This window comes from Lepidochelys olivacea (genome assembly GCF_965140295.1).
Source record: "Lepidochelys olivacea isolate rLepOli2 genome assembly, chromosome: 2".
NCBI lineage: Eukaryota > Metazoa > Chordata > Testudines > Cheloniidae > Lepidochelys > Lepidochelys olivacea.
In genome coordinates this window covers 90,052,115-90,068,468 of record NC_140412.1, presented here as the reverse complement: position 1 = coordinate 90,068,468, position 16,354 = coordinate 90,052,115, and the positions used below count along the sequence as shown (strand labels likewise).

The following is a 16,354-nucleotide window of genomic DNA, read 5'->3' as shown; positions in this document are numbered from 1 at the left end:
GAGCAATAAACTCCCACTCAAAGAATCCTAGTTTATAACCTCATGTTGGTCCAAAACCTGACATTCAGTTGATGGTGTCAGTGGCATGATGAATCCAATGAGTACAACATTAACCACTTAATACACAAAAGATCATACGTACTCAAACAACGCTGTATAGCTGATGGTAATTTGAAACATCATGGGGCAGAACTACTTTATCCCAGCTGATATGAAATATTTATATTATTATAACTATGCATGCTTACACTTCAGCACAACTCTAATGAAGTGCTTCGGTACTCACAATCAAGAGTTACACTTTATTGTGTAAATACAATATTATGGTGCGTTGAAATTGAAATTAAAATTAAAATTTGTAATTTGGGAGGGTGATTATAAGCCAAACAAACCAATACCTGATGAGAAAATAAGTAACTTTTTGCCAGAACTACTTAAGTCTTAATTTAAGTTAGCTTTAGAATTTAAAAGCACAAGACAGTAAGCCTGATTTATATTCAATTGCTGTACCTTCCTGGTTCTTTTTTATTGAAAGATATTCCTCACACATCCATTTAGCGGAGTGACAAGTTTTCTTTGAGGCTCATTTTCAATTATTTATATTAAAGGTCCACATCTCTCTTTGTTAATTCCAAACTCACATCCTACTTTCACTTAATGGCAATGTTATTCCTACTGAATATTATGACTTCATATCAATTAGAAAATTTTAAAATTTTGAACAACTCTTATTCTCCCCGGGGATACAGTGGGACAGAGAAAATAAGTCTTTCAAAACTTTACACTGATAAAATATTCTCCTCTTCCAAGAGCTAAATGTGAATGTTTAATAAAACAAGCGATGTCCAAGGCCATGTGTCAGGGACTGCTAAGTATAGGTGATCAACCATTATATTTCAGTAGCGTACTGGCTATGGCATGATCCTTTACTGCAGGAACTGCAACATGTTGCCTAATCTAAATAAACCAAATAACGGATGAACTAAGTAGAGATACTCACAAGAACTCTCTTTCTAGAAACCACACAAAGAATGCCAGACTAGTACAGCAAAACTGGATAAACCACCGAGAATGAAAGATAGGTTTTCACCTGATATATTACCAAAACAGCCAGCATTGGTGGGGCTGAAGCACAGTGAAGGTTTCAAGTTTATTCAACATGTCCAATAAGCAGTACCATAAGGCATAGGTGCCTTCACAAAAAAATGAAGCTTCCAGGCTAGTTTTCATACATCTTTTTAGCCTCTGCTGCAACAGGAAAGCAATTCTTAAAATGACATATAAGGAATCAAAAATTCATTTTAATCATCTCAGACTACCAACTATTATGGCCCTGGTGCCAAACTACTGTATATACTCGTTCATTAGCTCGTTCGTTTATAAGCCGACCCCCCAAGATGGATAGGTAAAAATAGCAAAAAAACTGTATGACCTTTCATAAGCCGACCCTATATTTCAGGGGTTGGCAAACTGGCTCCTGGCCCATTAGGGTAAGTTTTGTTAACTTGGAGCGTTCACAGGCACGGAGCCCTTCAGCTCCCAGTGGCTGCAGTTTGTCATTCCCAGCCAATGGGAGCTGCGGGAAGTGGTGGCACTTCCCACAGCTCCCGTTGGCTGGGAACGGCAAACCACAGCCACTGGGAGCTGAGGGGCTCCGTGCCTGCAGATGCTCCAAGTAAACAAAACTTACCAAACTGCCAGCGGCTTACCCTGACAGGCTGGGAGCCAAGGTTTTCCAACTGCTATATTTTAAAAGCTGGCATCACAACAAACACTCAAAAGTTTTGCTAGAATTATTTTAATGTAATCTAATGAAAAACCTGTTATAACAACAATTGAACAAATATGTATTTGCCTTCAAAATTACAGTCAATATTTAAAATCAGTAAATGGATATTTAAAACAAGTAACTTAGAACAATATGAGACTTTAAAAAGTCTTAAAATCCTTCAAAGTCTGAATCAGTCTCTGATTCACCAAACAGTTCATTAAACTCGGCTTCAGTCACAGCTGCACCTGCATGGTCATTGTAGATGTCGGCAGTGCCATCTTCAGACTCAGATTCCTTCTCATCATCAGTCTCTGTTGTGTCATCATCTTCTGACCCGTCGAGTGCATTGCTGAGACAGCATTTCCTAAATTATTTTTCTATCATTTCCAAGGGAATGGACACCCACGCATCCTTGATCCACTGGGTGACCAGACTGATTTCGGGCTTCACAAGATTCCTGCCTTTTTTCAACTTCACCATGCCTGAGCACATCCATTCAGACCACATTTTGTGTAGCCTGCCTTTAAAGGGTTTGTTCAGGCAGTCATCAAGCGGTTGTAGAACTGAAAAGTTAAGCCTCCAGGTATTACAGACAAAGTAGTTTTCATATTTTTGGCCTCATTTTTCACCTCATCCATCTTGTGTGCCCTGAACACGTCCCAAACGAGCATAGCAGGTTTCTTGAAACGTGCTCCTGGTCTCTTATTCCACACTTTTCCCAGACATTCAGTAGTCCCACTTTCATCCATCCATCCCTTTTTGTATACATGTATGATGACACCAGTAGGAAATGTCATGTTTTTAGGCAAAGTTTTTCTTTTAAAAATAACAGGAGGGAGCTTTGATCCATTTGCCAAACATGATAAAACCACCATAAAATGGATTTTTTCATGGTCAGTGGTTTTAAGTACAACTCACCAACAGCGATTACCGTTCTGTTGCTCAGGAGATCGAATGTCATCGGTGTTTCATCCATATTTCCTATTTGTGACAGTTCAAATGCATATTCCTTTTGATATTTTATAATAAACTTCGGAAACATTCAAATTTTTCTTCCAGATCTCTCAGCAGCTTTTGCGCTATCTTTGTTCCCTAATGATGACAGAGACTATGACGGTTCACGAAGTGAGTACACCAACTCGCTGATGCGACAAACACTGATGGCTTTACTGACTTGCATTTGTCTTCTTTTGACATTTGCAGAGTAGGCAGACGAATTCCAGTTCTAGTGACAATGTACCCATTTTGTCGACATTCAACAACCCAGTTATTGAGATCTTTCTCCAGCTCAGAAAATGAAGCGCACCCCGTTGGACATTTTTTCTTGCTTCTTGGTATGTCTTTTAGTGTTTTATTTTTTTGCCATTCTCTTACTTGTTTCTCATTGATACAGAATTCATGAGCAGCGGCGCAATTATTGTTGTTTCTGCATATTCAACAACTTTAAGTTTGAATGCTGCGTGATAAGCACACCTTTTTCTTTTTATTTTGCCATTGTTCATTTTAAATACCAGTATGAAAATTTATTATTATTGTAGTTATAGATTTTGTAGGACTTTATATAGGAATGTCACCTGCTTTATCACCGTCAAATTATTATTGTTCTTTGTTTATTTCAAAGCAGCCCTGTAGATTGGCATGTCTGTGGGGATAACATGCTATTTCAATTTTAATAGATATTCCATCAATTCTGCACATTATATTTTCATATTGGCTCAAGACTTATGAGGTCCATAGGTAGAAATGCATGAAGAGATCAAATTACACAGTAGTGGACTGACACCAGCGCTATAGTACTATCATTCATTCTATTTTTCTGACTGGCTTATAAGGTATAGCATTTTGTGAAATGCATGGGTCAAACTGTGTCATGCAGATCTGCACTGCTCTTTTAAGTATTCCTTTCAAGCCAATCTAGCCCACTAAACAAAGCCTTTGCAACTTTAAAAGGCTGCAATATTGACATCAATAAATGCATCGGCAAACTCTGACTCCCAGTCTGTCAGGATAAGCCGCTGGAGGGTCGGGATGTTTTGTTTACCTGGAGAGTCTGCAGGCATGGACCCCTCAGCTCCCTGTGACCGCGGTGCGCCATTCCCAGCCAATGGGAGCTGCAAACCGCAGTCACAGGGTGCTGAGGAGCTCCATGCTTGCAGACGCTCCATGTAAACAAAATAACAATGTATTAGATATTCAATTCAATAATTCCAAATTTTGGTGTAGACCCTTTTATAAGCCACTCTTTGAGTCACTTTTTTACCAAAAATATTCGGTTTATGAACGAGTATATACGGTACTCAGTCTCTCTGCAAAAAGCCTAATCAAAATCAGCTTCCTCAAGACACTTATTCCAGGGACCAGCATGCTACAAAAACTTGTTATCAAAGAGACCACTCTCAAAACAAGGGACATTCAAAGTACTGAACCTAATGCAAGAACTCAAAAATCACTTTCCTGGTCACCACTGCTTCCCTTGTGCGTAAAGTTCCAGCAACAGAGGGAAAGCAACTTTTTTCAAGTCTCATAATTCTGCTCCTGCTGTGAACAAAGACAAGTGTATGCATTTATGTTATTGGGGACTTTGGAAGGGAGGTATTTTTTGCTCTTCTCATCCCGTAATAGCAAGCAGCCCATGAAAGTTTGCTGTTTTTTTTTTTTAAATCAAATTAGTTTCATTTTTTGTTGCTGCTCTCCAACCTCCTCTGCCTAATACAAAGCACAAAGTCCAACCTCAACAGGTTTCAGTGTCATATTTTAAATTTTCTAAATGCAGGTCTAAATAATAATACCTAGCCCTTACACAGCATGTTGAATCAGTAGATATCAAAGAAGGTCAGTATAATTGTCCCCATTTTACAGTGGGGAAACAGGAAGGTGAAGTGATGTGCCCATGGTCACCAGGCAGGAGAGTGAAAGAGCTGGGAATAAAACCCAGGTCTCCTGACTCCCAGTTGAGTGCTCTATCCAATAGGCCATTGACATACAAGCTCTCTAAATGTACAAATATCTCACTGCAGGTTCATGGGCAAAAAAACCAAAACACATTGTGAGTTTTCACCCAGAGGTGCAAAGATTAATTAGAAGTGTACAGAAACAGACTGATACTCATGTCTTCATCAGTTAGTTTTAAGGGCACTGATGGGACCTGCCTTTAAGTTACTCAGGAAATTACTAGATCATCTGCTTAAAAAAAAAAAATAGTATGCTTGTTGGTAACCTACTCCATCTCATTTAGAACTATAAAATATTTATCTCAGTAACCTCAAATCACGTTCCATCAAGTAAAATTAATACAGCATACTCCCAATTATCCAACTACCAGGAGGGACTCAGGATTTTATTCAGATAATAAGAAGTTTGGATAATCAATAAGGAGCAGCAGCATAGGAAGCCCTCTACAGTTCCACCGTCACGGCTCTGCTCACTCACTCTCCATTATTGCAGGCACAAGCTGAAGGAGGGAGACTGAGGTCCTGACAGGGCAGAGCAGAGACCCTCAGCCCAGACTCTGCTCTGCCCCATCAGGACCGCAGCCTTCCCGGCACCTCCACAGTAAGATAGGCTCCCCTGCAGCAGACATGCCAAACCCGCAAAAAAAAAAAAAAAGGCAGAAATTGGGCTTGTTTTTGGCTTAATTGGCTTGAGTTGCTTGTTGGCTAGTTTTTAGCTTCTTTTTTTTTTTTTTTTAATCGGCTCCCAGCGAGCAGGGGCAAAGGGGGGGGGCGGGGGAGGAGGAGTCAGGGCTGCACAGCAGGCCCACCACAGTCCCAGACTGCAGGCCGTGGGATCTAGTCACATAGACTATTGGGGTTCTTAGGGATTGGCTTGTTTTGGCCTTATTTTGAAATGGGATTAGCTTGATTTTTGGCTTATTGTGAAAGTAGGGGTGCTTATTTACTGCATGAAAGTTGGTAACTGTACCCTGCAGCCGGGGGTCTCTGCTCTGTTATGCAAATCCCTTCCCAGCATGAGGGAGTAGGAAGGGATTCGAATAATGCAGAGGTTCAGATAACAGGATTTTGAAAAAATCAGGACTATACTGCACAATAGTACCACAGTTTATTTCAAAATTGGGTATCTTAATTTTTATGTATTACACACATCTCCACACCCAAAAACCCTAACCAAAGTTACTACAAGGAAGTGAAATGGCATATGCTAGATATCATGAAAACTGCAAAGACAAAAGAACCTCCATTTTCAATAAAAATTATCACCCCTATGTTAGCATGAACAACATCAAAAATCATTAATAATTATCTAATTCTTTTCTAAACTTAGCTCCGGTATTTGACTGTAACCTCTTGTAGCAATGAATTCAACTCCATAGGCTATGTGCGTTGTATTTCTGTTTTGTTCCAAGTTTACTGAGAGCCCCCCACATACACTTTGTATTACAAGACAATGTAGAAATACAATCTAGAATTTTAAATATTGCAGACAATCTTTTCTAACTTCTTTCAAAGTTAAAACCCTAGTTTATTATGATCTCTAGGCATATTTAACCATCACCATACTTCAGGTCACCTTCTCCAGACCTTTTTGGTCTCTTAAGTGTCAAACTAGACGTTACTCTAAGCAAGTATTATACTCAGTTATGCCAACATATATTTTCTGGGTTATTCTTTATCTTTTTAAAAATTCACTCAAGTACCTAATATGCTTTTTTTGCCACGACAGCTGCATAAACAGAAGATTTCTTCAAACCTCACTGCCAACTGTATTCAACTTGAATATCATATGCTGGTAGTTTCATTTCTAAATTAAATGATTTAAAGCTTAATAAAGTCAAAAGTGAAGGACTCCCTCCCCCAAAGCCCACATCCCATTATTCAAAACTACTAAACATTGCCAAAACAAATTTTACAAAACAAAATTTTATCAAAACTTTCACTTTTGAGCTAAAAAGCACAAGAAAGCTTCACTGAAAGCTCTTCTCCCCTCAGAAATCAATGCTCAAGTACATTATAATCAAATATGTTATAATCAAGATTGTTATAAATACGCGCACCCCAAGAATAAATTGCATCTTTGTTATATCAGAAATTAAGTTTTATGACTTAAAGGAAAAAACAAAAAAACAATAAAGTGGAATTTCTTAACTACAATATACCATACTTGTGATTCTACTTTCCTATTTTTAGTAAGAATTGTGCAGAATGCTACAACTCGTATTACTGGTCAAACTTGCGGTTGATTTTGTCTATCAAATTAATATGTCTGTGCTTGGTTTACATTAAGATCACATTTGTCTCATTTGAGAACTTCCAGTATGGGTGGAGAAAGTTAATACCAATCTATAATTAGTCCCTTAACGGTTCATATATTTCTTAATTTTCCTTACTAGTTTCGTATGAACTAAGCTCTCCTCAGTCTTTTCTTTCTACTTGATTTTGCAACTGGCAAGATAAGTATATTGCAATCCTTTAAATGGCTAGTGATTGCGTAGTTTACAAGACAGCTATCAATCAAATGACTAAACTGGCCAGAAGTTTATAAGGATATGAACCACCTCATTCAGCAATGAACCATTAGAGGACAGTGCTGTATTGAAACATCCAATGTACTATATACAACCCCTTTGGCTGAGGAACTAGGATTCCCACCACAGTGCTATCTTTGAACTACGCTTCAAGGTTCTGTTTTTCATAGTGGCCTTAAACAATAAAAAAGATCTGTCAGTTTCATTCTCAAACTACAATTAGCTGCACTTGAGAGAGATCTAGGATCATGTATAGCTGGTATTTCTTCAGCGCCTGGAAGTGGGATAAACTGAGCAACAAAACTCCTGTTAACTCCAATTAAAGAAGAAGGTAGCCCTTTGACAACAAATACTCTAAGTATTTATTGATAAAATTTTCTATCTGAATAAATAGCAAGACATGCCACTATTACCAACATAACTTGTCACACTATTTTCAGCTTTAATAAATCTAACAGCAGTCAGTATCAAATACACCTACAGTACTCCTAACTTGGCAAAGCAAAATAACCCGTCTATTACTCAGTTTTGAGTTCTGTCCTAACTGTGAGATTATGAGATGACAATGGTCACAACACTTGCCTGTAAATACTGATTGGTCAAAGTTTTTTAAATGTTGCATTTTATTTTTTCTTAACACATCTATACATATCATTGTTACTTTATCTTACATTCCATTGCCACTACAAAAAATTATATGATTTTATTAAACGAATGTTAAAATTATATAATGAACAGGTTAAGGAAAGGGTGTCTGTCCATCTTACTAAAAGTTATTTTTGGCCAATAATCACTTGGTGAAATTCTATAGCCTGTGCTGTGAATGAGGTCACACACTTTTGGCCTTAAAAATCAATGACTATTCACTGAATCTTAGATATTCAACTTAAGACAGAATGATATATCTCAGTACACACTACTAACACTTAGCATACAGACACATTAAGTATAAAAGAGTTCGTCATTTTATAAATAGTAAAATCACAATTGTGCACATAACCATTTTCATCAAATTTTCCCTGTGCAATGTAATATTTCAATTTTTTTAAATGTAACTAGTATGACTTTATTTTCTGTTATTTTTATTCAGGAACATTTACTTCACAGTGAAGTCTGAGACAACACAACTCAATACTAATCTACCACAATCCTGTTGGCACTTTGGGCAGTACCAAAAGACCACCCAATGCAGGCACACTCAAATAAAGCAGGCAGATTACATTTAAGGAGTTCAAATCCTCCCTACACAAAAAGGCATAGCCTGGGCCAATTTTGGCAACAGATCTTGAAAGCAGGGGGATGGATTTAACAGTGAGCTATTTTTACTCTTAAATTCAACCTTCTCGATTTGCAGTAATGCATATCCCGTAGCTTTCAACATTACCAATAGCAAGGCAGTGATTACAAAGCATACTACTGAACTCCAATACTTATTTGATATGCTTTTTATAATCATGAGAAATCCCAGAAGGACATCTATACTTGACATATAACTAGAAAGTGTTTCCCTGCAATATTTTATGTAGCCTGAACACGTTAATCTGCATGAATACTGGTTCTAACAGGAGGCAATTTTACACTCTTCTAATGAGTTTAGATTACAAATCAGATTGATAATGAGAAATGAAATCTGATCTGCTATAGTGATCATTATTGGTAACTGAGTGATTTCAGACTATTTATTTATGTTTTTATTCTAGCCCAAAACATGACAAAATCAGGTACAAAATGGAAAAACACCACCACTGTACTCTTGCTCATATCTGTAATGATACTTTGTTTACACTTTCAAGAAGTGACCTTTTCAATAGAAACACAACTGGATTTCACATTCCTGTAACAAGATCTTCAATGAAGAACCTCAATCAAGAATAAGCCCTACTCAAAAGAAAGCATTTTTTTAAATCTTAAAATATTCCTATGTGATGCCAATAAGTTATTTGAAATATGCACCCTAAATAAGATACTGGCTGATAATCCTTTAAAGGATTAAGTCAATTACTCCCAAAATTCAGGCTTAGTAAATAGAAATGTTCATACCTTTTTTTTAAATTCCACTGAAGAGACTACATTTAAATACTCCTCTGCTATGTTTGTAACGAATAGAGAAGTATTATGCTAGTGTAAGAGAGCCAGAAAATGAAGGTGACTAATCTATTTTCATTGTCCAAATTGAGGAAAAAGCAAAAAATCTTCATTATAAAATCTGAATTTTAGTTTTTTTTCATTTTTAATAATTTGAGATGTTAGTAACAAAAGGATTTTTTTAAACTTTAAAGGGAGTGAGAAAATATTTGGTGATATAAATACTTACAAACTACTCCAAATTAAATGTGTCTAATATTCCATAGTTACTAGAAAGACTTGGAACAAGAAGCAACATTTTACCAGGATGGCCAGGAGCATGGTTATTAAATACTAGCAAAATGAGTGACTTGTTAATGTAGTGTTGTAGCCAAGTTACTCCCAGGATATTAAGAGAGACAAAGTGGGTTAGGTAATATCTTTTACTGGACCAACTTCTATTGTGAGACAGACAAGAGCTTACACTGAGCTCTTCTTCAAGTCTGGGAAATGTACTTGTTAATGATGAACTCTGACACAATATTTTGAAGAAATTTAGGTAGTGTATGCAAAACACATACCTTGTTTATTATTGACTTAATTATATTTTTAAAGGCTGGAGCAGCTCTTAGATAAGAAAAAAAAAGGACTGACACGCAGAAAGTAACCCCAATTAAACTCTCACAATCATACATACCTTTTAAAGGGTAAAAAAAGAGCCTTTATCAATTTAATGAAGACCATGCTGAGATCCCATGACAATCAGACCTTTAACTGAAAAGCTTCAAGTGTCAATAACAAACTACCGTATATACTCTATCATAAGCCGGTTCGTTTATAAGCCGACCCCCACTTCCCCCAAGACGGATACGTAAAAATGGAAAAATTTTATGACCCATTCATAAGCCAACCCTATAATACAGGGGTCAGCAAACTTTGGCTCCCAGGCCATCAGGATAAGCTGCTGATGGGTCGAGATGGTTTGTTTACCTCATGCATCCACAGGCAGGGAGGTAAACCTAAGTAAACAAGTGTCCCTGCGCACCAGTTGCTTACCCTGATGGGCTGGGACAGCAACTGGTGGAGAAATTGTTTTTTTTGGGGTGTGGGGGGGGGAGCTGGGAATCAGGGAAGTAACCCCTGTGACCACCCCCCACATGACCCCACCCCTAGCCCGGGACCCCCACACTCTCTGCATCCCATCCCTTCCCACCTTATCTGGGGAGGGCCAGGAGAGGATGTCTCTGACCTGGCTGGAGCTGCTCCAACATAGCATGCTCTGTGGGGCAGGGCTGAGTGGCACAGCTACAGCCTGCCAGCCCCGGAGCTGCCCTTCCTTCGGAGGCTGGGGGGAGAGCAGTGTGGCCAGAATAGGAGAGACTCTGGTCCCGCCTCCTCCCTTCTGGCTCTGCTGACTGTGCTGCCTCTCCTTGCCCCCTCTGTTGGGAGGGAGGGGCTGTGTCCCATCTCTCCCTCTCTATACCCGTTCATAAACCAACCCCCTTCTCTGGTGCTTCCCTTTTTTACTAAAAAATTTGGCTTATGAACAAGTATATACGGTACCTGACTTTTAAACAGGACAGAAATCTGTTTAGAGTCAAGAGATTGATGATAGATTAAAACTGCAGCTTCAACTTGTGGAGAACATCAGAACACCCAACGATTACTAAATGTATCAGTATCTGCATGGTTGATTTGAAAGAGCCTTATACTATACAGTGAAGTTGTTCCATTTTCCAAACTAGTCAATTTTAAGCAAATAATATATTTTCAAATCATTCAATCAAATCAAGCCACTATAGCTATAACTTTAGATCTCAAGTTATAAACAAAATGTTTTAGGCTGAGAGATGGAAGAATACTCTGATTTAGGAAGGTAGTATGGTTCAGTGGATAAAGCATCTAAGAGGCAAGAGACCTGGGTTCCATTCTCAGCATTGCCAGTGGCTCATTCAGGAAATCACTTCAACTCTGTGCCTCAGTTTCTCCATTTGTTAAAAAAAAGTTATAATTATACTTACTTTCATCACGTGTTTTAAGAGCTACTTATGAGAACAACCATGTAATGAGTAAATCTGATGACTGCCACAATATCATAGGATCAACTATTGCCCATTACATCAGAACAGAAAACTGGTTTTGCCTCAGCAAGCAAGAGGCTATTAAGACTGAAAGATCTAGGGGCTACAAATACTGGATACTAGTCTTTCATTCATTGTGAGGGCGGGAGTGGAAATATTTCATATTTCATCAGCCACCATCAGATATTTTCTTAAACCTATATGAACTCCAAATGGTAACACCTTCTCATTCAGACCTTATGCAGCAATTGTTGATTAAGGTTCTGAGTAATTAAGTCAGTTAGCAAAGATGCTGACCATCTTTCTCATCTGTAAAGAAAGCAAAAACCAGGAACATTTTACTGGAGGCTGCTCAGAGCTTCCTGACAAGACTAGTACTTGCTTATTTTTGAATGCAACATGCTGCTTACACCAAAGCATGTTAACACATATCATACCCTCATTCGACTATCACAAATGTCAGAAAGTAAATCCTTTGGGAGCAAAAAAATAGCCTGTTTTTGTTCTGGACTCTAAAAATCCCTATCTGGATGTCTAGTGTGCACATCAAATGTTTGATTATAGGAATGCTATATGAGTCAACCACTTTCTTTTCTGCCCCATCAAAAGAACTTCAGCAAATCAGTGACAATCACAGTAAAACACTATTCTTTTTACCAACGCAAGACAATTTGCCATATTGGATTTGAAACAGAACCTCTTTTAAGGTACACTACCTATTATCAGCTTGTCTAAGTGGAATAAAAGGAGAATATATTACTTACAATCTCTTTCGCACACACCTCCCCCTCCCCCACAACTTTCTAAGTTATTTCATTGGAGAAACAGTGTTTTATTGTACCTTGCTGTTAAGCATGGTGGTTAACTGAACATTGTTCTGATGTATTTTAACATAAAAGGGTACATACTGGGATGGCATGTATAGTAAGTGAACTGACCTGCTGTGTCTGACCAATAGGTCTGGTCCTTCTATATAGTCATCAAAGGCCCCATTTTGCTTCATGTTCTACTTAAAAATTCCCTTCCACAAAAGCCTTCCCAACACCTGTACTTGTCTAAATAAAGTTTAAGTTTACACTTAAAACAATTTGTATGTCTCCCATTCTGAAGGTACACACTGTGACTATTTGTTTGCTTATTCATATCCTTCCTATAGACTTTGCAAATCAATGATGATTCAAGGACAGCATCTCTTACATCTCAACAGTTCTGTTTATACCCAGTAAACATTGCTTATTTTTGGCTAAGAGAGACATTCTAGGTTGATATGCCCGCAATTATACATACTAGCTTTGGTTTAGTATGCATGTGTGTACCCTCTTTCTACTCTTCTTGGGAGACAACAGGGTATTGAAATGTATAATACAGTGCAGCCATTCTCAAAGAGCATGTAGAATTCTGGGGCCTGCTAACCCTGTGAGAGACTTCATAAAACCTGGAAGCATTTTAACAATGTACAACAGAAAAAAAACCCTCTAATTTTGGGTGTTATAGGAGAATATGCAATTTTAAAAGTTCTACCAAAAAAATTAGTGAGCGTATTCCTGTAGGTTTAATTTTAATTGACTAAATGGGTAGATAATAATTCAAATCTGATATGAAAATTATAGTTTGTTGTAAATCTGTCTTCTGTAATAAGCAAGCTTTATGCCCTGTTGATAAAACATGGGCTACCTAAAGCTATTTTTCAGGAACATAGTTGTCCTCTGTAAGACAAGATCACATCAGTTTATTCTACTTGCCCATTTAAAGGGTTCTACAAATAAGCCACCAAAATGATTCTAAAATTTCCCAAAGAATGCAAGAAAAGACTGCTCTGCTCCCCAAAATACTATAAATAGAAAAAGAACTTGAAGAATTAACACTGTTAAATGTAAAAAGTTAAATACAAAGAAAGATTAAAGGATTAGCTAAGAAGTACAAGAACTGCTGATACTATTTGAAGAATTAAGGAATTTATGTTTATGCAAATAGATTTATTTATATTTTCTCAAAATTAACAGTAATAGTTTTGTTTCAGAATAAAAGCTTTAATAAATTGTTCACTTAATGCCCATTGTCAATCTGTGGGCACTAAAAATTACCACATAATTATGATCACCATTGCACAACTTTCTTTTGGTCCTCACCTTCCAAGGGGCCTGTCTTCCTAGCAACTGAATGTGTGTCTCTGTTCAGAACCCCCCTCACTGTTCAAGCTGGGGTTTATCAGAGAACAGTGTAATCAATCAGAGCCTATTGTAAGGGAACGGTTTTAAGCCAGTCTTAGTAAGACTACATAGCTAGCTCCCCACAAATAAATATCTGACACACAGAAGCACTTGCAATTCTCACATTCCTTTTCTTCATTACCAAAAGTTAATGAACTGCCTACTGAGACACTCCAAAGGATTAACCTAAAACTGCTCCGAAATACGCCGGCATCGTGTCATCTGCCCTCCCAAAGGGGACAAACTCCACCTGGGAAAGGAGCATGCCGTTGCATGTTATACCTAGTTATACCAGCAGATAATGGTGCAAAATAGCACCACTCCCTCCCCGCTACAAACCCTTGATAACAGCTGGACTTAACCCAGCCGCAAGCAGACCGAGACTAGGAGACAAGGAACAAACAGAGCTGAGGACACCCCGGGAAAGGGGGAGCGTCTCTCCTCACACATGCACCATCCGCCCCGGGGCCTCTCCTACCCGCTCCCCGGGGAAGACGCGCCACACAGGTTTTGGGGAGGGAGCAATCCCCGCTCTGAGCCCCCCCAGTCACTCCCGCCGATCCCCAGAGACCCGCCCCGAAAGCGAGCAGGGCAGAGATGCGGCACGTCCCTGGCCAGCTCCCAGGCGATGGAGGCCGGGCTGCCCCGTCCCCTCGGCTGGGCAGTCTGGGGAGGTTTAAGGGCCTGGCTGCGGCGCAGACGCTCCCAGGCTGCGGGCGGAGAGGCCCCGCTCCAGGCACCGGGGGGCGAGGCATACAACGCGGGGCGGCTGCTGCGGCACCTGCCCGCCTCTGCCCGGGAGCGGCCTGGGTCGGAGCCGGGCCCGAGACACACGATTCCCTGCGGGATCTCAAGATGGCGGCGGCGGCGCCGCCGTGTCCCGGTCACCGGCTCTGGCTCCCCGCTCCGCAGGGAGACCGGGACGGGGCCTTGCCGCCGCGACCCCGGGGAAGTCGCTCCCCGGGGAAGGGGCGGACCGGGCCCGGCTCCCCCACCACCACGCCACCCCGCAGCCTGTCGGCCCCGGGCGACTCGGCCCCCACCCCTCGTACCTTTGAATTTGAGGTCGGTGGGCGGATCGAGCACCAGGATCTGCTCGTGCTTAGCCAGAGTCCCAGCGGCCGCCATCTCGCTCGCTCGCTCGCGGGCTGCCGCGGGGGGAGGGGAGGAGGAGCCGGGCAGAGGCGCCGCTCGCTCACGCCGGGGAGGGGGAGCAGGACTCGCCGAACTCGGCTGGGGTCCGGACCGAGCGGCCGCCGCCTCGTTCCCCCTGCGTGGGCACGCCCGCGCGTGCTCCTCTCCCCCCTTTTCCTCTAAGAATTGACTCAACCACCCCCCCCGCCCCGCGGCGGCCGCGCGCAATGCGATCCAACGCCAACCTCGCCGCGGGCACGAGGGCGGCGACGGCAGTGGCAGAACCCAACAGGCGCATGCGCGCTTCCTCCCCTCTCTCTTCTCCTTCCGCCCCCCCTCAGTTGACAGCTCGCTGGACTTGGCTTCGCGGCCCAGCAGTCACGCGCTGCCCCTGCTGAAGCAGCAGGGGGCGCGTGAGCTAGAAGAGGCAGACGGGAAGTGGGTCGAGGGGAAGGAAAAAAGAGCGCATGCGCAATGTATAGCGGCGGAGGAAGTGGTGGTCCACGTGGCCAAAGTTCAGCCTGAAGACTACAGATCCCAGCATGCAATACTCTGCAAGCGGTGGGAGCATTGCATGCTAGGAATAGTAGTCTTCAAGGGCCACAGCAGTGCACAAGGGGAGGGTAGAGGCCTGTGGCACCTCATACACTAACAGATGTACTGGAGCATAAGCTTTCAGGGGTGAATATCCACTTCGTGGGATGCATGTAGTGGAAATTTCTAGAGGCAGGTATAAATATGCAAGCAAGAATCAGACTAGGGATAAGGAGCTTAGTTCCATCAGGGAGGGGGAAGCCCTCTTCTAGCAGCTGAGGTGTGAACACCAAGGGAGGAGAAACTGCTTTGTAGTTGGCTAGCCATTCACAGTCTTTGTTTAGTCCTGAGCTGATGGTATCAAATTTTCAAATGGACTGAAGCTCAGCTAAAAGAACAGGAGTACTTGTGGCACCTTAGAGACGAACACATGCTCAAAAAAATTTGTTAGTCTCTAAAGTGCCACAAGTTCTTTTTGCAGATACAAAGTAACACAGCTGCTACTCTGAAGCTCAGCAGGTTCTCTCTAAAGTCTGGTCCTGAAGTTTTTTTGCTGCAGGATGGCTACCTTTAAATCTGCTATTGTGTGTCCAGGGAGGTTGAAGTGTTCTCCTACAGCGGAGGGTAGTGGAAATTGGCTTCTCCTTTATGCGAACGATGCCTGGGAAGAGGGGGAGATCCATCCTCTGCTGAAAGTAGCACTGGATGGAGCAGGTGGAGTGTCTGCCTTAGGAAAAGGTCAGTGCAAAGGCAAATAAGCTCACATTGCTACAGACACATGCAAACTGGAGCTCTGGCTTTTTAATGGTCCAGTGTAGGCTAGTCAGTCCTCAGCTGGGCAAAAACTGGACTGTCCCAGTGTTAGAGTGTAAGAATAACATGGCCTCATCCAAAGAGTGTCCAATATCCATAGCTGATACAAGCAACAATTTAATTGTTGGTAGAAAGCAGGGCAATTCACCCCACTTCTCCTGACTTTAAACATAATAATTCCAAGACAAAAAAGGATTTTTCCCTTTCACTATCATTAATCCACCAAAGCTCAACACATACTGTAATCTGTCCAGAGGAGACAACT

General features: G+C 41.0%; 1 protein-coding gene across 2 annotated transcripts in view; it reads right to left on the bottom strand.

Moving 5' to 3' along the window:
• VAPA (VAMP associated protein A) overlaps window positions 1–14,937 on the bottom strand; it is a 42,253-nt gene extending 27,316 nt beyond the window's left edge. Inside the window, exon 1 of one of the 2 annotated variants that reach the window (XM_084620014.1) lies at window positions 14,661–14,937. In XM_084620014.1, coding sequence (XP_084476140.1) covers window positions 14,661–14,736 — 76 coding nt within the window. In that variant the 5' untranslated portion in view covers window positions 14,737–14,937. The remainder of the gene's footprint in view (window positions 1–14,660) is intronic. The other variant, XM_084620013.1, reaches the window with a different exon arrangement.
• Window positions 14,938–16,354: the final 1,417 nt, after the last annotated feature.